General features: G+C 31.6%; 1 protein-coding gene across 1 annotated transcript; it reads left to right on the forward strand.

Moving 5' to 3' along the window:
* Window positions 1-1205: 1205 nt before the first annotated feature.
* Window positions 1206-21771, forward strand: LOC145315738 (inactive rhomboid protein 1-like). Its single transcript, XM_080155779.1, has 13 exons — window positions 1206-1772; window positions 2675-2904; window positions 3267-3371; window positions 3666-3716; window positions 4012-4127; window positions 7933-8357; window positions 8581-8734; window positions 9512-9747; window positions 10098-10204; window positions 10577-10661; window positions 11107-11219; window positions 11459-11562; window positions 20017-21771. The coding sequence occupies exons 1-13, from the start codon at window positions 1596-1598 to the stop codon at window positions 20364-20366; spliced, it is 2253 nt and encodes a 750-aa protein (XP_080011905.1). The 5' UTR covers window positions 1206-1595; the 3' UTR covers window positions 20367-21771.
* Window positions 21772-22908: the final 1137 nt, after the last annotated feature.

A 22908-nucleotide genomic window follows, 5' to 3' on the forward strand; every position in this document is an offset into this window, starting at 1 on the left:
AATGAAAAAGATTTGGATAAAGTGAAACAGAGTGTGCCAATACTCTGCTCAACTTGTCGAAATATTGGCCTACTCTGCTTTACTTGTCAAAATTGGCATACTGAAATGGAAGTTGGATTTTCAACAACATCAACAAAAAACAGATAGACATCCTGCGGCTTTATATGGTAGGGTAATACAAATTTCTTGTGCTAATTTAGGGATATTTTAAAAACTATCTTTGTTTTTTCTTCAGATTAGATGTATCTTTCTGTGCTTATGTTATAATAATCAATTTGAATTACCAAGAGTGAGGTCATTAGCAGCAACATAGGAAAGTAGATATTCACATTATAATAATAATAATTATTGACATATGGTTAATTTAGGATTAACCCATCATATATATGTATATATGTGTAACAAGATATAATATAGTATTTATGTTACTAATGCCGAAAGTAAATGCCAAAAAAATTCACTTTTATCCTTACATAAAAGTAGCAATATATGTGTGTGTCTTTACCGCTAACCGCGGAACCGAAACGGTTATCCTTTACAATGTAGTTTCTCATAGGTCCTGGGAAGGTTTATGACTTCTTGGTGGAAGGTACCACTACCCCCACAAGAATAAAAATATAAAAATGAAATATATCTAACCTAAGAAAATGAACACAGTAAAAGTGTCGGACTGATTATGACGTAAAAAAAATTGCCAATGAGAGGCCATTATTGACCAATGGTAAAATTTATAGTGGCCTCTAATTGGCTATTTTTTTTTTACGTCATAATCAGTCCGACACTTTTACTGTGTTCAAGAAAATCAATAAAGTTATGACTAACTCATAATTTATACATTTTTATTTTAACAAATAAACAGTTGATAAAATGTTTGTTGCAGTTTAAACTTAGTTTATTCAGGAGGGATCTTAAGACAATAAACGTTAAATTAATGTACATTCCCTTATGCTGATAAACAAAATTATCCCTTTTGTTGATTAAAACTGCCACAGTGAACCAACCAATGAATATTTATTAAAAATATCCAAAGATTTAAGCCGGCAAATGGAAAAAAAGTGTTTGTTAAATTTGAATACCAGTATTATTTACATTCCAATGTCCCCTCCCTCCCATGATTTATTAAATATTTTTAAAGCCGCGGCGCGAGTATTCCTTATCTCGCGCGTACAATTTTACGCGGTCTTCGCGCATCTTGATATGTTTGTAAACAAACACGCAAAATTCAACACAAAGTGGCTTTGTTTGTTTCCAACACACATATCTTTATCAATATTTTAGTGATGAGAGTTGCGTAAAAACCAAAGAAAGAACTTTTTCGTGCAATGACTAAACAGAACTTTTCCTTTCTTGCCGTAAAAAGAAGGGAGTATACGAGAAACCGGCCTCGAAAGTGCATTTTTCTTCAGTGAAGTAAGCCAGACACTGATGTAATAATATACATAATTATGGAATCCCAAGTTAAATTGGTTATTTGTCATTGTAAATATATAAACATTCCTTATTTGTTATCAGTTTTGTGATATTCTTTGATACTTTACCTTTACCCGAACTTTACAGTGTTCTTTTTATAAAAAAAGATAATTATTAATAAAAAAATGGATTCAAATGAAAGTTTGGACTCCATAAGAGTCGTATCTACAGAAAGCACGACAAATGGTGTTAACACAACGTTACATTATCCTATTGTAACGGAACCCCGCCGGAAATCTAGAGTTGTTGGATACAACGATGGATTAGGTGGTACTTTGAGACGTGGCTATTCTACAATTCAGGTTAATTTTATTAAATAGTTTATAATCATAATCTTTCTAGCGTCCATCTGTCGGGTGAGTCTAGGAAAACGTGATTTCTCGGTTAGTTTACTTTGTCCATAGAATAGCTCTGACGGACATTCTATTTTCTCTTAATTAATAAGTATTAAAAGCGAAGCTTTTCTATAATTAGGGTCGGTCTGTCCGTAACGGATAGCTTTTTTCGTTAATTAGGCTTATTAGAATTGTCCTATCGATTTCAAATTTTGCATGGTGATTCTTTTAGTAGTTAGGTACGATTTAGAAAGCTTAGCAACTCTATAATCATTACCAAAATTACCGTACGTCCATTTTAAACATGTTGATTTTTTTACTTTTTTAACAACAAGTTTTTATGTGATCTAATCATCCGATTGATCTGATTTTTGGTATATTGATTCCTGGTACAACAAAGTATAATGTTATAAGCGAAGCAACTCTATAATCAAGTCCTAAATATGAAAGTATGTCCATAAACATTATCCTGTATCAAGCAGTTTTTTAACAAATTTACTTACAATTTTGCTTCGACTCTTATACATTTATATTCTGATTATTCAGTTCTGACACTATATAAGTGTTCATGTCCGTTTGTCCTACCGTTTCAGTGCTTCACTTTTATGGATGTTGTCATCCTTGTCTAATCAATAGCTCACTTGGTTCGTAAGTCTGCCTGCAAACAAAGTAAATGACTTTGTCAGTGGATCTGTCGCAATTTCTTTACACACTAAATATTAATAAAAAAAAGATATGTGTTTTCACAGCCGTCAACAAGATAGAGTACAAGAAAAACTAATTTTCTTCCTGTTTCCTCCAGCTAATCAAAAAGATTTTGATAATCCAATTAATCTTTAGGTTTTTGATCATTATGATATTTCATTTAGAAAGCAACAAAGGAGTTTTTCGGGCTGAACAATGAAACCAGTGAAAATAGCGGCAGTACTGAAGAATTGCTATGGACAGAGCGACGAATTCGCCATGCCAATCGCCAATATGGCGGCGTTATACCGGATAAGATCGGTGCCACACTACCAAGACGAGCCAAGGGTGTAGACTCGCCTGATTATCCAGGAAGCGATAGAATTCCTATCACTACCGCAACTCTTCCTCCTAGGTAAGTAAATAGAATAGGACATACAAAAATCTAAATTAAATTATATTAAGCTCTTCTTTTGTGATTGTAGGGATAATGAAAGGATATAAAAAAAAATTGTTAATGTTCGTAACATATTTTCACTAGGTAAAAAAATTGCTGAAATCTTTTGTAAAGGTTTGTAACAGTTTTGTTTTATAGTGTAAACTGTTACAGTTTCTGAAAGCCTAATTGCAAATAACTTTTTTTTTATTTATCCACAAGATAGAGTTTGCTTATAAAGTTTTCAATTATAATTCCATAAACAAAAAACTAAAGTTCTGAGTAATCTTTTATATTCAAAATAAAATCCAGAGCTAATATAAAGTTAATCTCTACTTCAGATTAAAGCCTTCAGTTGGGGATTATGTTCTTAGTGGTTTATCTACCGTGGGTAGGAAATTACGGGGAGAGGCGGGGAGCAGTGCCAGACAAAACCAAAAGTCTAGGTAGGTAATTTTATCATCATAAAATTAAAAAGTTAATGATCTCATTTACGGTAACCTAAATATTTAATGAATAGGTATGAAATACTTCTACGGTTCATTTGAAAAAAAATCATTATTATATTAGAAAAATAACCAAGTTATGTAGAATATTCATTAAAGTGTATATTTTTTTTAATAACCAATAATGGGAGTAAACAAGTAAAAGGCCAGATAGCTTTCGTAGAACACAACTTTTCATTGTATTTTTTCTTGTTTTGGGAGATTTTTAAATTCTTGTTTTAATGATTTTTTTAGAAGTTATGTACCTGAAGCCTTTGAAGGTGGTGATGTACAATCAATTCAACCAGGGATCAGAAACATGACATTGCAAAAAGTAAAATAGTGAAACAAATGACATTTGTGTTGAGATAAGCAGTAGCCAAGAATTCTCTATAGGCCCTAAGCTGATTTTACATTTATCAATGTTTGTATTTAGACCTTTTTAACAATTTTTGCATGAAAACTTTAGTAGAATAAGGTTTATTTCCCTATGTTATAGGGATGAAATCTACAATTAGGTAAGGTGTCGGTAAGGTGTTTTACATGCATTTTATGGATTACTGCTATTTATCCTATTACATGTTCATGTTTCTGTATAATTAGATGCCAATCGACCTGAGGGACCTGAACTTTTCTTTGATAGAGATAGCACAGATAGAGAACGCAGAGAGACTGATAGAGTAGTCCCATCGCACTTGGATCAGTCAAAACCAGGAGGTAGATACCTTTTTTTATTCAAATGCTTTTAGATATATTTTTCATTTAAGATTTTTTCATTGATAAATAGTTTGACCTGTAGGAACTAGAGATTAATTATTAATTTAAACTAACAAACATATTTATTTACCAACATGAATGTTTGAGATGGGAAAATGGACTGTTATTTATTTTGTTACAAGATTTCAATGCAATTTGTAAATTGATAGTTCAATATATTTGGGTTATGTTATCTCCTTTGATTCCGGAGTAACGCAATCCTCCCCAGACTCCCCACCAACACCCCCCCCCCCCCCTCCCCCACGCCTGCCAAAAGGAGCACATACTCCTTTAAATAAAAAACTAAATCAAGCTAGTATTTTTTATGAGAAAATTTTAAAATGATTTATTGATTAGGTATTTAATCTCTGATTGACCTACCCCGGAATCTTTAATATTTTATTTCATTGCACATTGGGGCAAATCAACCAAAAAGGGGATTTAATTATTTAGTACCCTTAAAATTCATCTCACAAAAATTTCATTTTATACTTTTTTGTAGGTAATTTAACAACAAACAAATTTGCTTTTGTGTTTTTTTCTGTCATTTGAAAGGAACATGGAGATAAAGGTCATTTTATGAAGGTAGATAGAAAATTACCAGATTAACCCCTCCCGAAAATAGCCCCCCCTTACCCTATCCATCTATCTATCCATCAATCTATCCATCTATCTATCCATCTATCTATCCATCTATCTATCCATCTATCTATCCATCTATCTATCCATCTATCTATCCATCTGTCTATCCATCTATCTATCCATCTATCTATCCATCTATCTATTCATCTATCTATCCATCTATCTATCCGTCTCTCTATCCATCTATATATCGATCCATCTATCTATCCATCAACTATTAATATCTTTATCCATCACCTATCAATTTATCCATCCATCAATCTATCCCTCTATCTATCCATCCATCTATCCATCTGTCTATCCATTTACTTATCCATCTATCTATCCATATATCTATTCATCTACCTATCCATCTATCTATCCATCAACTATCTTGAATTTTGTGTTTAAAATGTCTAATTAGGGGTTTTGGTTATCAGAGCAATATGAGAATTTTTTAGTAGCGCAGCTACCCTATCACTAGCTTTTTGGGCCCTTTAAAGTGTAACTAGGTTAATTGTAGTCCGATTTTAGTGTTCAAAGTGTCAAATTTGGGGTCATGGAATTCATTTCAGTAGGAGGGGAGGGGATGGTGTAAATGGGGGTGGATGGGGATCCTTATTTTAGCAAGCTACAAGTTTCACTTTATTTTTATGTTTAATAAATCCATTATAAATGTGGGCATGATTAACATAAATTTTTATTAACTAATATCTATATTTATAATGATATTATGATTCTTGTTTACTGTTTATATGTACACTAGCGGCTTCGCCCCTAGCCTCTAAGGGATTTGCCCCAAGAGGTAATTAACAAGGATGACAACATCCATGAAAGAAGCGAAGCTCTGAAATGGAAGGACAAACGAACATTAACACTTGTGAAGTGTCAGAACTGAATATTAATGCATGTCTATACAAAATTGTAATTAAAACTGATTAAATACATGTTACTGTTTAAGGACATACTGACGTTTTTAGGACTTGGTTATAGAGATGCTTCGCTTATAACAATAGACGTTATTGAAATAGGAATCAGTATTCAAAAAATCAGATGAATAGGATATTTTTAACATTCAAAACCATTATTTGTTGTCAAAAAAGTAAAAATCAGCTTATTATAAATGGATGTACGGACTTTCTGGTAACGATTATAGAGTTGCTGTGCTTTCTAAGTCGTACCTAACTGTTGTAGAAATCAGCATGAAAAGTTTGAGATCGATAGGACAATTCTAGCCTGTTTAAGTTAAGTAAAAGAGCTAACTGTACCAGACGTACGGACGGACCGACCCTAATTATAGAAATATGAAAAAATTGAGGGGGATTTTTATTTTTGAAAAAGATCTTTAAACAACCACAGGACCAGTAGATATATTCCCTGAAGAGTAGAATTCAATCAGTTTAGTGGTTAGCGAGATCTTAAGGGATGGGTGGACAGACAAACAGACATCAAGCTACTTTGTATTATATATTAACACCTAGGGATCTAAGGAACAAAACAATAACCGATTAATATGTACATCCCCAATATTGATACATATTTCATAAATACATATTTAATAAATTATATTACAAAATTATTTGTCTGTAGATGACAATTAGTGGTTGAAGAGTTTTGACACTCATCTTAATAAACCAACCAATAAAAAATCAATTAAATTTCCTGAAGTTCTTATGCTAACGAATATAAAAACGTTATTATAAAACTTTGAAGTTTGGGGACTAGTGTAATTAACAGTCCCCTCCCTTTCTAAATAAAACTGCTGACTTTAAACATGAATACCCTGTAACTTCATAATTTAAAATCAAAGCATTACCAATAGACAGACAGAAGACTACTTGCTAATTCCAATTTAGAATGATTATATGAACCTCACGTTATTTGCATATTAACTTTACCTTTCCGCAGTGAGGTAGGGGACATTGGGCTGTTTATAACACTAGTTCCCAAAGTTTTACAGTTGTGTGTTCAAACGTTTTAACTACTAACTTTAATCTACACAAGGGGTAATTTTGTGTATTATCATTGGGGATGTAAAACAATTTATTGACCTTTGTCTTATCCCTTTAGATCCCTGATATTTGTAATAATCTATAGAAACGATTATTTAGTTACATTAAACATCAAACATAAAGAGGTTTAGATTTAGACTTAGCCCCCCCCCCTCTCCTCTTCATCATTTAGTGCAATAGAACTTGAAAATATTTATTATTAACTTTAATTCTAAGTCAGAATAATTATTTCCCAATATATCTATGTTTTTGTGTCTTTTATTTATTTGAATTATATCTTAAGTTTTGACTTTAAAAGCGCATTTAAACGCCTTTTCTTACAAGCTTTTCGTGCACCCACGTTCAGAAAACGGGCTAAAAACCCCTACGGGGGCGCGGGGGGGTAAATGAAACCAGTACTGGCGATTAAAATATGTCTTTGGGTAATCAAATATCGTTTTTTTAGCCGGCGACACCCGGCGAAAACATGTTTTCTCATACTGTCTTCTTAAATGTTGATTAAAAAACAAACAAATAAAAACTAAAATCTTGACTTCAACTAGAATTATTTAGAACTAATTTCTTCAATTTGTGTTTTTTTCTTTTATACTGTCAAAATATATGTAATGCATGACTCATCAGAAGTTATTTTGTCTAATTACGTTAATTCTAAGAGATTTTATAATACTTTTAAAATTGTTGGTGAAACACAAAAAGTATGCCTTTTTCTGTAAGAAAATTTTTGCATTTCTTGACTTCCATGCATTAGAATGCTTACTTAAAAAGCGTATTTTTACGATTCCTTTGAAATCTGATGTACATTGGGTATGATAATACTCATAGAATGTTTAAAACTTGTTTTGGGGGTGGTGAATTGTTGCCCCTTGTTGCCCTTATGTGCATTGTAAAATGAATATTTCTCGATACCTTGCAGAAACAGATTACAACCCTAGAAGTCAATGAAACATTCATATTATATTTATTACTAAAGTTTATTCTTAAAATTTTATCTATGTGACTTAATTTATGCTTCCTAAGAAATAATTTAATCTTTGGAAAACTTTAAAAATATTAATTGCTTTTATTTTTCTACACTTAGGTATGTAAAGTAAATAAGAAAAACTTTAAATATCTAATATAATTATAATGTTTAGAGGAACGACTTGGCCTCTCCCGCCTTCAACTCATTCCCCAAGATGTGGTGGATCGTCGCGAGTTCGGCATTGGAGTTGTCGGCGAAGCCTTTGGCCGGGACTACAAGACACTTGTCCGCAACCAGCCGCATGTCCGCGTGCAGATTGACGAAATGGATGATTACCGACCATATTTTACCTATTGGGTTACCACAGTTCAAATAGTTATTATGATTGTAACACTTGCCCTGTATGGCTTTGGACCAATCGGCGTGGAGTTGGCCTCAACAACTGGCCAGGTGCTGGCACAAGGGTTGTATCTAGAGGATGTGGATTATGAAGAGCCAGCAAATTTCTGGTTCGGCCCGCGGGCGGCGGATTTGATTCATCTTGGTGCTAAGTTTTCGCCGTGTATGCGGCCGGATGATTTGATCCTAAAAGAACAGGTAATGTGTTCTAAACAGCTTAGCTTAACCTACCCTTTAAGTAACTTTAGTTTTCTTTGAATTATTGATATTTTTAGTTTTTATACATATTTTTGAACTTACATGTTATAGTCAAGCGCTGTTTAAGATATATTCAAAGAAATAGAGCATTAGATATATACCTATATATATATATATATATATATATATATATAGGTAATAAAAATATATTTTTTTTGCATAGTCTAAACAGATAGCACGGGAAGATGACACAGGTTGTTGTATCCGTAATGATTACTCTGGTTGTTCCCAGACCTCACGCCAGGATTGCTCCACTCTGCTGTCAGTGTTTCATAAGTGGACACCAGAGAATCCTGGTCCTGATGGAAGAATTTCAGGTGAGGACTTCTATGGGACTAATAGTAAAATAAAGTAACAGGATCTTTGTATGTCTGTCTGTTCCGAAGAATTTCGCTAACCGCTGAACCGATATGGTTCTCCTTTACAGGGTTGCTTCTCATAGGTCCTGGGAAGTTTTAAAATTATTTTGGGGGAGGGTATCACCACCCTCCCAAGAGAAAAAATACACCTCCCCCAATCCGCCCCCCCCCCAAAAAAAAAAATCCCTTCCCAAATTTTTTCTGTTCTTTTTCTTTTAAAATCTAAAATAAAAAAAATTGTTAATCGAATCAACTCCCTACTCCCAAAGTGCCTCTAGAGGCCTCTAGAAATTAGAATGAAAAATTAAAAATAGCATCATCCAATATTTTTTCGAATTTTGTATATTTAGAAAAAAATGCGCTAATCTTTGTTTAATTGGAAGATTCCAAAAATATATCATAATGTAGGTAGTTAGTTAATTTATAATAATGGTCTAATATATAAAAAAATTTCAATTTCTTGAAAGAAAAATTCATGAATTTGCTCTTGAGTTTAATGTTTTTCTTTTCCTTTTTTTACAGTACCACCTTTTTCTACCATATTCTTTTGTCAAGCTTTCTTTTTTTGCCCTTTGGTGGGTTTTATTCATTCTATCTTTCTCCTTGGTTATAGATCAACTAGCTATAAAGGCTAATTATTATACAACAAGGGGAAAACAACAGATATCTTGTCAGAAAGACGTGTAAATAGAAAACCTTTGCCACTAAGAATATTCTCTATGTATCTTTTTTCAGGGCCTGTATGTGGGCAGGACCCACTGTACTGCACAGCTCCACTGTCCAGCTACGCCGCCACCTGGCCGGACAACATCACCCAGTGGCCCATCTGTCACGTGTCTTCCATTCCCCAATCAATCGGCTTCCTGGATCTGAGCCGCTCGTTGTCCCCGGCCCCGCGGCATATGACGTGTGAGCGCATATCGCGGCCGTGTTGCATTGGTATTCATGGCCGCTGTCAGATTGAAACTCAGGTTGGGATAAGATATTAATTTATAGGGAAATTAATGAGTACAAAGAAATCAATTTAGCCTTCCCCCATTAAAATAGCGATATAGAATTGAACAGTTATCATGTAAAACCGCCGCCAATCAAGCTAGAATTATTAACATATTAAGGTAATTCCCATCCCCCCCCCCCCCCCCATTAATCCATCACTACCAAGCTTACTTAAGCAGATTGTTACTGTTTTCAATAAAGAAGGTTGATTTTACTCCCATTGACCTACCCCTAAAACTATAAAAAATAGTTTGACATTTATTCTCTAATTTTTATCAAACTCTATAAAATGCTATTCTACATATCTATTATCTCTGAAATGTAGGAGTATTGTGATTTTGTGAATGGCCATTTCCATCCTCAGGCCACACTCTGTTCTCAGGTGTCTTGTATGGAGGATGTCTGTGGCATGCTTCCATTCTTTCATTCCAGGTATAAAATGTATAATATCTGGAGGAAGGGTCCTCCACATGACCTTATTTTTATAATTACCCCTATTTTAGGTCTTGCTTAATTACATATGAACCTCAATTCATCGTCTTTATTCTTATTCTATCCTATGTTTGACGGATGTCACTCTTCTATCCACATTGTGTACTCTTAAGATATTTATTGGCAGTTTCTCGTACATTGAATATGGGCCACAAATGAACTTTTTTTCAATTGCTTTTATTTCAGTCGATTCGAATAGCTCTGTAGGGATAGGCTCCGCCGGGTTATATTTTAAAAGATGAGAAATAATGTTGCGTTAGCCATGAAGTAAATTTGAGTGAAAGCACCTATTCATTTAAATTCATATTTCAGTGTACCAGATCAGTTTTACCGAGTATGGCTGAGCTTATTTCTCCATGCTGGCCTTCTACATCTAGCCATTACAATTATATTCCAGGTAGGATTGTGAATCAAGGGAAATGTTTTAGGCCAGAAACGGGCGCAAAAAATGAGTAATTAGAAAATACAAAAATATCTACGTTTACCGATCTTCCAAATACTGAAATGAATTGCACCCATTTATAATAGTAGTCATTAGATTTAGATAGGTTCATGAATATGATAGATGTGTTTGGTTAGCCCCACGCATTGGATATGTCACCAAAAGAATAAGACCCCCTGATGATTATTCAAATGGAATTATTTTGTTTGGTTGAAATTACTGCATTAGTTAACCTATCTTTGGTTATAGTATACCTAACTCCTAATATTATTCCAGCTGTATCTAATGAGAGACATGTAGAAATTGTGTCGACCAATCAAATTCATTTTTTATTCTAGCTGTATCTAATAAGAGACATGGAGAAATTTTGTCGACCAATCAGATTCATTTTTTATTCTAGCTGTATCTAATGAGAGACATGGAGAAATTGTGTGGACCAATCAGGATCGGACTTATCTACCTGGGCTCTGGATTTGTGGGCAATCTTGCTTCCGCCATTTTTATACCTTACAGGTAAGTTTTGCAGTATAAAATATTTTTAGTAATGGAGTTACTATAATGAAATTAATTTTTCTGGCTTTAGCTTTGTCTTCATATGAGTTTGTTTTAAATTTTATTCTATTATTTTTATCCCTCCTATTCGCACACTTTAGAGATTGCTCTCATTTTCTAATTATTTTTAAATTGACTTAATCGTATTTTTTATTTTGCCATATTTTTTAATATGCACGTAAGGATTTTTCGAATTTCAGGGCTGAATCAGGACCGGCTGGAGCACAATTTGGAATTCTGGCCTCCCTTATAGTCGAGGTTGTCAATGTTTGGCCTGCCCTGAAATCTCCTTCGATTGCGCTAGGTAATAATTTGCTTGTTCTTGCAAGTCTCTTAAGATTTCAATATCTTAAAACTTTATGCCTTCGATTCTTTTTTTCTTGTTCTAAAATGTTTTTGTTGTTGTTCCAAATGGTACCTTCCTTTGCTACATCAGACGCGTTACATTTATAGTATTGTATAATACAAGTTTTTGGCATTTTCTGTATAATCTGCATCTTTTTGCTATAACCTAATCACCAAATTCGTGCAATCAATAAGTAAATGATATTAAAAGAGTAATTTAAACCGCGGCCATTATGTAATTTAATGACTTCATCAAAATTTAATTTGTTTTCAATTATATTTTTTCAAATAGTTTGCAAAGCCATTCACATAGCTAGTATTTGTTGATATTTTTAGTAAAATCTCTCTCCAAATGTAATTTGTTGCGGCTAGCCTCAAATTTTTTACACAAAAAATTGTGAAATTGTATTTAGACATTATTGAAGAATTTATTCATTTATTTTAAAAATCAATTTTAGGATTACTCTTGGTTTAGTATTTAAAATGAAAAAATAAAATTAAATTTTTATAAATACCTAGTAAATATTTTTGTTACAAGCTAAAGAAGTATAAATTTTACTAAGAACTTAGGAACGATTTAAGGCTCTTATTAAAGAAGGAAGGGGGGTTAAGCTAAAATCAAGTTGCAGACTCAGTAAAAAGTAACTAAAAGCTCCATATTGCGCTACACATGTAATGTAGTGCACCAAACAAAACTTTATACTAGTTTTTTTTTAAAACAAAAGGTTAATTATTCCAAGTTTTGGATGAAATATGGGGACTTTACTAGAGTTTTGTTGAATATAAATAAATAAATAAACGAAAACTTTAGTTCAGCAACAGTTTTAAAATATCAAATGCTTACCTATTCAGTTATATATTAAACAATCCAGGGTGAAAATTACTCCAATAATCTAATAATGTAATTCTATCCTTTTTGACTATTATCAAATTTTATTTTTTATTTAGTTTTAGTACACCTGTCTCTATCTTATATTTTATTAAGATAATTTTTCAGTGCATATTGCTGAAACTTGAAACAGCAATTTAGTAAAAAATTGATAAAAAAATAGTTTTAATTAATTTCTTAGTGTTATAAAGTTTTAAAGAAAAGTTTGACTTGAAAAGCTCAACTTCTATAGAATTGCACATTTTATTTACTTTAACAAAAAACTTTGTTTTTCCACATAATCAGTTTCCATAAATTAGATGTAGCTCGTCTGTTAGTCGTTTGGGAAGTATTGGTTAGAAAATTAGCATATCTGCATCATATTAAAGACATAAAATGGTTAGCTCTTTTCTTTATCAAATCGATACATTTTTCATCACGGCTCCAAAACCGACTTTTAAAATGGATTATGATAATTTAAAATATTCCTCACGACGTACCTAAAAAGGTATTAATTCAATAATTTTCCATTTTCATCTCCGCAAATGAAATTTTATAAACCTGGTCAAGAAAAAGAAGAAAAAACTGAATTTCTTACCACTCATAGATTTGACAGACAGGGATGGAGTATTCAAGGGGCTTGTTGTTGGTTTTTTTAAAATTTTATTTAGTAAGTATTCTAAATGCATCCTTATTTAGAATAACGATATAAAAAATGTTAGTAACGCTTTATGAGGTCTATAATTTCTGACTAAGTATATTATACCTATCGATTTTCAATCTATTTTAATCAGAAATATCATTAAATAGAAAAGATCAGGATGTAACTAAGATGAAAACAAGAGCAAATACTTTTAAGTTATAAAGTTAGTAGTAAAGCTACTCTATATTCTAAAACTTTAGCTGATATTCCAAATAGACGGCAGTATAAAAACCAATGGATTACCAAGGGAACACTCAAACTTGACGTTAATTTTTCACTCGTTGAAAATTAAAATAAAAAATTTAAATCTTTTTTTTTGTCTGTACAATGGCATGTTGTAAATATTAACCAACAAACAAGATAAAACAAAGTAACGTCGTTGGTATGAGTGCTAAAAGTGACGTCAAATGCACTTTCTCTCTTTTTCACTCTCTCATTTCCTTTCTTTTTTAATCTCTCTTTATTTTTGTCTCTCTTTCAGTTTCTTTCTCTTTTTCTCTACTTCTGTTTCTTGTCCTTACTTCTTTTTCTCTTTTCATTGTTTTTCTATGTATGCTTTAATGTTTATCTTATAAGTTTATACAGGTTTACCCCTGTTGAATGTAATCAACCCAATTTCTTTCCAAATAATAAATCAATAATAATGAATATAAATTATTTTACTTTTAGAAAAATATAAAAAAATGAAAGAAAAAATACATATTTTTAAAAAATAAATCAAGGTACCAAGTAATCAGTTGTGCCCCGAAATCCGCCTACGTTTTAAATTCAAAATGTCACAATACTCAAATCACAACCTTATTTGAACATTATATTTTTCAGTATTTAAGTATATGTTGATTACCCCGTCTCGTTTTAGAAAAATTTTGTTAAAATTTTTGCCCCCAGCCATAATATGGTTGATTTATGCAAAATAATGACCCATGCAAAATAGTTTTTCTGTAATGCAAAATTTGCAATGGTACAAGCACTGCAAAGTTTTTAAAATTTTCAAAAAGACCTGTTTTTAAAGCTCTTGTACCATCTTAATTTTAAAGATTTTTACAAAATTTCAATTCTAGTGTGTTGATATAAACCTGAAAGGGATAGTTCTATGAAGTGTATTTAACCCTTACAGATCGGGCCCCTATTCCCACCTTAATAGATCGTAATCTCGGCTCCTGTTACAGTTAGAGACATAAAATTTTTTTCTGGTGGTTCATGTGTATTTTTAGAAAAATTACTTTTTCTAGTCATAGCGGTCAGACCACTCCTTAGCCGCTTTTTGGCGGCCAGCTGCTAAATATTAAAACAGCTGTAGAGCGGCCAATTTTGCAGCTAGGATGACCAAATTTTAGGACGAATTTTTATTTTTCATAACAAAAAAATTACTTTTTCAGATCATCGCCGAAAAACAGCAAATAACGGAAACCGCCATTTTCGGCGGTTACAGCGGTAAAACGGCGGTTGGCGGTGCCAATTAATATTTTTATCTGTTTACTGTTGCTCAAGGATTTACCAAAAAAAATTTTATAATAGAAGCCATGATATTCATTATATATGTCTGTAGTAAAAGCCGGACAAAAATCGGTCATAAAGTTGGTCAGGGAGTGGTCAAACGGTCATAACACCACTTTTCTCATAAGGTCATTGATATCTAAGTATTCACCAAAAAAATTTTAGGTTTCTACCTTATAAACAAAAGTCATAATGTAGAAATTAAGATTTATTTAGAATTTTTTCTAAATTTGGTTCCACCTAACCGACTTTGACCGGACGCCACGACCGACACAGACCAGATATCCTTATAAGATCAACTCTTGCCGACGTATAATTACTAAATTTAAAAAGTCATTAAGTCACAACTCTCTATCTTACCTACAAAAAAAATGAAATTGAAAAAACAGAGGGAGGGTGGTCAATATGACCCCCCCCCCCCCCCCCCCGATCTGTAAGGGTTAAAGAGTTAAGGTACTTAGAGTAGTGAACTTTTATATGTCTTAGTAGAATATATTAGGCATTGGATAGATATGATTATATGTTAAAGAATTTTTAACATTGACCAGACCAAACTTTTTTTATTTGACAATATCTAAAAAAGCTAAAGTGATTTGCCACATAAATTACATGAGAATGGTCTATTTTTTACCAAATATGTATAGCCAAAACACCAATTCTAGAGAATCTTTTTCCACATATTTCACAAGAGTTAAAAAAAATTGAACAGGGGTTCCCCTTGAGACAAGTTACTTAAAAAACATAAAAATAACGTCCGGTTCATTAAAGTACAGGTTTTCTAATAGATTCTTTTAAAAAAATAAAGAAAACCGTCCGGTTTACTTACAATATACATATTATCTCACGCGGAAATACCAATGCCTAATATATTCTACTAAGACATATAAAAAGATCACTACTCTAAGTACTATATTAAATATTTTATTGGTCATTCTTTGTTGTTATGTGTATTTTGTTTTATGAAATTTTGAAGTTCTTTTAACTAGTAAATGCTTTCTAAAGTTGTATTTATGACAAAAAAGTTTTTGCCACATATAACATGCAACGAAGTTGAAAATAAAAATGAAAAACTCATTTTTTAAGGAAAATCCCTGGTCAAATCTTTTAATTTTAATCAATAACTTTATATTAAGCACTACTACGTTATTTAAAACTAGCGGCTACGCCCCTAGAGGCCTCTAGTGGCACTTTAAATGTTTTTGTTTGTTAAAGTTAATTTTTTTATGTACGATACCACCTTATTTGACGCTGAAGTCTCCCAGATTTTAAGAAAATTTTCAATTTTTTTGTCATTTCTTTTGGGAGGGTGGTAGTACCCTCCCCCAAAATAATTAAAAACCTTCCCAGGACATATGAGAATCTACCCTGTTAAGGAGAACCCGATCGGTTTAGCGGTTAGCGAGATCCTTTGGTACACACACACAGACAGACAAACATCCTGTTACTTTAGGTGCATTATTTGCCAAATGTACCACTTTTCTGCACTACCTCTCCGAGTTTGTTAATACTCTATATTTTGGTCCGTTGGGTAATTCAAGGATGCTGGATGGCCAAAAAAAAGTTTCAGAGTCCCTGGATGTCTAGATATCTAGCTATCTATGAAGGTAGGTAACAAAAATTTAAAAAACACCCATTTTTTCACAATTTTAAAAATTAATTTTTTCATCAATCTTACATCCAACCTATACATTTTATACACCAAAAGGATCGTTTATTCATGTAAAAAGCGCACGTAATGCTATTTTGGCCAAAACTCTAATTTTACAGGGTGTCCAACAAAAAGTGTATTTTGGATATCTAGTGTAATACCCAAAATACCTGTCCGAAAAAAATCATTTTTTTTGGCTTAAATCCTGTGTTTTATCTGTGGGCATATGTGGTATATAACGGTTTGGAGGACCCGGGACTATAAGGTTGTCAAATTTCATTTTGGAACACCCTGTAAATGTGATTTTTGTGTCTGTAGAGCTAAAACTTGGTCCAAATTGGCTATTTTTTTCAAATTACTCTAATATGTGTCTTAGTATGTTCGGTCATAGTGTTTTCTGACCAGATCAATATTTTCCTATTTTTTGGACACCCTGTATTTTCAAAAAAAGAAATTTTTTTTTTTTTTTTTAAATTTTTTTTTTTTTTTTAAGTTACTTAAAACTGTCATATAGATACAGATTTTGACTAATAACAACAATATTTGCCTATTTTACAAATTTTTACACTTTTGGGACACCCTGTGCATGTTTTTGAAAAATGATGGTTTTTGCCCATTTTTGGGAGGAAGGAGTTGTTTTTAGGGCCATAGACTATTTCTTCATTTTTGTAGAACTTTTCAAGATACATCATTTGTTATTTATGCAAAAAGCGCAAAAACCGAACTGTTTTGCCGTTATTCACTGCCAAAGGCAGAATTTTTTACGTTTTTTGCCGTTCCTGAGGATTTAATGCGCATTTTAGACGTTGATTTTTCAAGATTACTCTAAAATACTTTTATTTAGGAAATTTAATTTTCTAAAATTCATATTAATTCAAATTTTTTGTGCAGCTAACCATATTTCGTCGAGATGGATTTCAATTGTTAAAACAAGAAAATGAAGTGTATATAATAATTACAATAAATAATTGCTATAACATAAGTAATAAAAGAAACATAAACCATGTGCATTTACAGTTCACTATTTTTTTTTAAATGCACTTTGTGAAACTATCCCTTTACCAAAAAAAATGGGGGCAATTTCAACTATAACATATGAAGAACAAAGGTGCGGCAAGTAATTTTTCATAGTAAAAATTGCAAAACATTTTTTACGTTTTTTGCCGTTCCTGAGGATTTAATGCGCATTTTAGACGTTGATTTTTCAAGATTACTCTAAAATACTTTTATTTAGGAAATTTAATTTTCTAAAATTCATATTAATTCAAATTTTTTGTGCAGCTAACCATATTTCGTCGAGATGGATTTCAATTGTTAAAACAAGAAAATGAAGTGTATATAATAATTACAATAAATAATTGCTATAACATAAGTAATAAAAGAAACATAAACCATGTGCATTTGAAATTCCTTTTGACAAAAATCGGTTTGATATACAAAAATTTTTACTTCACATGAAATTTAGTAAAATAAAATGCCTAAATAAAAGTATTTCACAGTTATCTTGAAAAATCAACGTCTCCCTACCTAAAATGCGCATTAAATCCTCAGGAACGGCAAAAAACGTAAAAAATTCCGCCTTTGGCAGTGAATAACGGCAAAACTGTTCGGTTTTTGCGCTTTTTGCATAAATAACAAATGATGTATCTTGAAAAGTTCTACAAAAATGAAGAAATAGTCTATGGCCTTAAAACGACTCCTTCCTCCCAAAAAAGGGCAAAAACCATCATTTTTCAAAAACATGTACAGGGTGTCCCAAAAGTGTAAAAATTTGTAAAATAGGCAAATATTGTTGTTATTAGTCAAAATCTGTATCTATATGACAGTTTTAAGTAACTTAAAAATAGAAAGAAAAAAAATTAAAAAAAACAAAATTTTTTTTTCTCTTTTTTTGAAAATACAGGGTGTCCAAAAAATAGGAAAATATTGATCTGGTCAGAAAACACTATGGCCAAACATACTAAGACACATATCAGAGTAATTTGAAAAAAATAGCCAATTTGGACCAAGTTTTAGCTCTACAGACACAAAAATCACATTTACAGGGTGTTCCAAAATGAAATTTGACAACCTTATAGTCCCGGGTCCTCCAAACCGTTATATACCACATATGCCCACAGATAAAACACAGGATTTAAGCCAAAAAAAATGATTTTTTTCCGACAGGTATTTTGGGTATTACGCTAGATATCTAAAATACACTTTTTGTTGGACACCCTGTAAAATTAGAGTTTTGGCCAAAATAGCATTATGTGCGCTTTTTACATGAATAAACGATCATTTTGGTGCATAAAATGTATAGGTTGGATGTAAGATTGATGAAAAAATTAATTTTTAAAATTGTGAAAAAATGGGTGTTTTTTAAATTTTTGTTACCTACCTTCATAGATAGCTAGATATCTAGACATCCAGGGACTCTGAAACTTTTTTTTGGCCATCCAGCATCCTTGAATTACCCAACGGACCAAAATATAGAGTATTAACAAAATCGGAGAGGTAGTGCAGAAAAGTGGTACATTTGGCAAATAATGCACCTTTAGTATAAGGATAGAAAAAACTTACAGTTCACTATTTTTTTTTAAATGCACTTTGTGAAACTATCCCTTTACCAAAAAAAATGGGGGCAATTTCAACTATAACATATGAAGAACAAAGGTGCGGCAAGTAATTTTTCATAGTAAAAATTGCAAAATTTTATACATTAATAATAGGGTTGGGCCAGATTGGACGGATACGGATATCCGGCTGACTTATAATGCTGGATATCCGGTATTCAGGTTTATATTGACACACTAGAATTTAAATTTTGTGAAAATCTTTAAAATTGAGATGGTCCAAACTTTTTAAAATCTGCAAAAAAAATCGTTTTTACACCTTTTGTTCCATCTCAATTTTAAAGATTTTTACAAAATTTCAATTCTAGTGTGCCAATATAAACCTGAATACTTGATATCAGGCATTATAAATCAGCCGGATATCTGTATCTGTCCAATCCGGCCCAACCCTATTATTAATGTATAAAATTTGGCAATTTTTACTTTGAAAAATTACTTGCTGCACCTATGTCCTTCATATGTTATAATTGAGACTGCCCCCATTTTTTTTGGTAAATTTCAGGTTTATATCGACACACTAGAATTGAAATTTTGTAAAAATCTTTAAAATTAAGATGGTACAAGAGCTTTAAAAACAGGTGTTTTTGAAACTTTCAAAAACTTTTCAGTGCTTGTACCATCGCAAATTTTGCATTACAGAAAAACTATTTTGCATGGGTCAATATTTTGCATAAATCAACCATATTTTGGCTGGGGGCAAAAATTTTAACAAAATTATTCTAAAACGGGACGGAGTAATGTTGATGTATCAATTTTAATTTTTTTTGATAAAGCTTAACTTTTCTAATTTTTGCGACTGCATTACAAAACGCCTTAGTACAAGATACACAATTTATTGAGTTATTAGTTTCATGAATTAAGTAGTTTATGAATAATATATTATTTTTTTGCTCTCTCAACTTACATCAAAAGAAAATGATTTTTATAGACAAAAGTGTTTTTTTTTTATAAATCAATTAGACCATACTGATTCCACACACACACAAAATATGTTAAAGTTGTTAATTTTAAGGGTTCCTTTAAAATCATGCCTTTTATTTGCTTTAAGATTATGCCACTCTGTTTAATACTGTTTTTTTCAGGTAAACTGTTGTCAATATTATCCATCCTGTTCTGTCTGGGCCTCTTGCCCTGGGTGGACAACTACGCCCATGTATTCGGATTTCTAGCTGGATTCTTTCTTTCCTACGCCTTCATGCCTTATGTGTCATTCGATAAATCCGTCAACAGCCGACGAATCCGCAAGCTATTGGTGCTCGCATGTCTCTGTGTATATGGAGCCGTCTGCTGTGCCTTGATTGTCGTCTTCTATTCTGTGGAAAGTGGGGAGTGCGAATGGTGTAAATATTTGACGTGTATTCCATTTACAAGAGAGTTTTGTGCAGACCAAAATATTAATTTTAAGAAAGATCCACCAATTCTTAATTTTTAATTAAAAATTTGACTTATTTTAGTTAATTAAATTAATAAAAAAAAGACATCGATAAGGGTTCTTTAAAACACACACACAAAATTATAATCTGATATTTATGCAAACTCTTACATTCAACTTCAATCTTAATTGTTTGCTTTTAGTACTGTATGAAAGTATCTGCCATTGACATAGCTCTAATTACAATAACTAGAGTACATTAGCAATGCTTTTTTTCTCTGCTACTGTCCCTTAATAATTAGATTTTGTTACCAAATATTTGCCAATACAATATATTTAATTAAAAATGTTTCAATTAGATAATTGAAGATTGTTTTCAATAAAATGAATCATTTTCAAAAATATTTAAAAGTGATATTTTGTACGGCTAAGCCTTACATTATTTTATACCAGGATAAAGAAAAGTAATTAGACAAAGAAAATTAATACCTAGGGTAATAATTAGGGTAGGGTACCACAAAAAATATAACTAACCCCATCTAGCGGCCGTAAAACTATTTTTTAGTAAACAGCTGTTCTTAACATAGATTGAAAAGAAAACATTTTACGATGTTGAGCTGAAGTCTCAATAGTCATCTTATATCCGCCGGAGTGTGACCGGCCCTAAATAATGGCCTGCGGATCCACATCGCTGCCTTAAAGTAATTTGCTAGAAGCAATATTATTTGATTAACCAAAGTAACGATCTCTTTAATGACGGAAAATGGAGGTAAATTAGTTTTTCTGTAGATACAAACCTCTTATTTAATTGCAACTTCAAAAACTATATAATATAAATCCTAAATGAATTATCTATCTATTTAAATGTCTTGCTACCATAATAATATAATAAATGTCTGGTCTGCCTTTAAATACATATTATTTAGCTTAATTATATTTTTATAATGATTAGTATATTTCAATTAACTATTTACATCAATTTGTGATCTGATTTCTTTTATATGCCAAACACACAAGAATTATATGTAACTAAGGATGTTGATCATTAAACTATAAGTTAGAGTTTTATTCATATATATATATATATTTATACCATTTTTGGTAGCCCATGAAAGAACTAAAAGTAGATTTGCATTCGGCTGAAATAAATAAAAATTACATATTTTTAATAAGTACAGTTAATTCTATAACTAGCTTTATATATTTTTACTCATTAAACTTGTCTAGCCTTTTTTAGTTAATTATTATTAAACATTTTAAAATCTCACTAGCATTTAATCATTGTAAAGTATTTTTATAAAAATATATAAACAAATACCCTTAAAAATAACGCAATTTTGAGCTTTCCTCTATTTGCTTGTTCATAATTTTGTATTCTTTGTGCTAACAAATTATATTCTACTAATATGTATTATATGTATAGAAAAATTGTAATATGACATTTATAATAAAAAATATAACTTTAGTTTTTTGCCGATTTGAAAAAAAGTTTTTTTTCGTTTATTCCACTAATTAAATTTTTTAGAATGCTTTTATGTCCCTTTGGACCTCCAAAACAGTGGTCTCTCAATTGTTTGTGTGTAGCTTTACCGGCGATGATTTGAATAGTCTAGCTACATATGAATGAGTTAAAGGTTCTAAATCCAGACAAAAGAAACTAAAAGGTCCAACATTGCATCGCCTTCCCTAGCGTTAATAAACAATATATGGCAACCAACCCTTCACTTTATTGCATAGCCTTTACCTGTAGGTTCTAATAAGATTTAATAATTTCCAATTTTAATAAGTTGTCTATCATCCTCCATTCCTACTATTCAGTTCACTTGTCTGATAAAACATATGCATTAGCCTTTATTAGTCATTTCATAGTAATGATGAGGTCCTCTTTGTCTTTATACTAAGCAGACAACCAACCCTTTGATTGAACAACCCTTTTTTATAGAAGTCCTAAATATGAAAGGTAATGACTTGCACTTTTTTATGGGTTAAGATATTGAACAATATTACTATTAATTGCTTTCATACCATTACTAACTTTCAAAACAATGTATAGACTAAATGCGCATATGTCAGAGGATTCTTTACTTAAAATTTTATTTTTTCATATTAAATAGAAGCCAAAAAAAACCACGTTTCCCCTTGGTCGTACAGACAGACTTACAAAGTGATTTTTACAGTAGCTTCAATATAAAACATTACACTGTACTTCTTTTTCACAGTTTTATCTACATCTAGCAATAAATTTGTTTTTTTTGCGAACTTTCTTTAACTTCAGTTTTATTTTTAAATTCTTTTAACTTTTTTCATGAAAGTTTAATGTACACTGAGTGTGAGTACCAAGCACAAAACAAAGAAGGAGATATTTATAAAAGCGAAGCCCCCAAATCAAACCAACGAAAGAAAAGATCATTTGAAACTTTTAAATCAACATGTGAAGAGGTTACTAACTTCTAAGTCCATAACAAATTATAGTACAATTTGTATTTGAAATTATCACCGCCACGTATATTTAAAAGGAATAGAGCCTTTGAAGAAAGAAAAATAACTAGTCGATTATTATTTTAACACATCTAGATTGCCAGTTCGTTTGATACCACATACG

Source organism: Acartia tonsa, chromosome 1, assembly GCF_053477335.1.
Source record: "Acartia tonsa isolate MP-2025a chromosome 1, ASM5347733v1, whole genome shotgun sequence".
Classification (NCBI taxonomy): domain Eukaryota; kingdom Metazoa; phylum Arthropoda; class Copepoda; order Calanoida; family Acartiidae; genus Acartia; species Acartia tonsa.

Bases quoted from the DNA above. Each gene is read 5' to 3' on its own strand.
- LOC145315738 (XM_080155779.1), top strand. From the start codon at position 1,596: ATGGATTCAAATGAAAGTTTGGACTCCATAAGAGTCGTATCTACAGAA. The intron at 9,748-10,097 runs GTTGGGATAAGA...TCTGAAATGTAG, and splicing joins GCTGTCAGATTGAAACTCAG to GAGTATTGTGATTTTGTGAA. The intron at 11,563-20,016 runs GTAATAATTTGC...TGTTTTTTTCAG, and splicing joins ATCTCCTTCGATTGCGCTAG to GTAAACTGTTGTCAATATTA.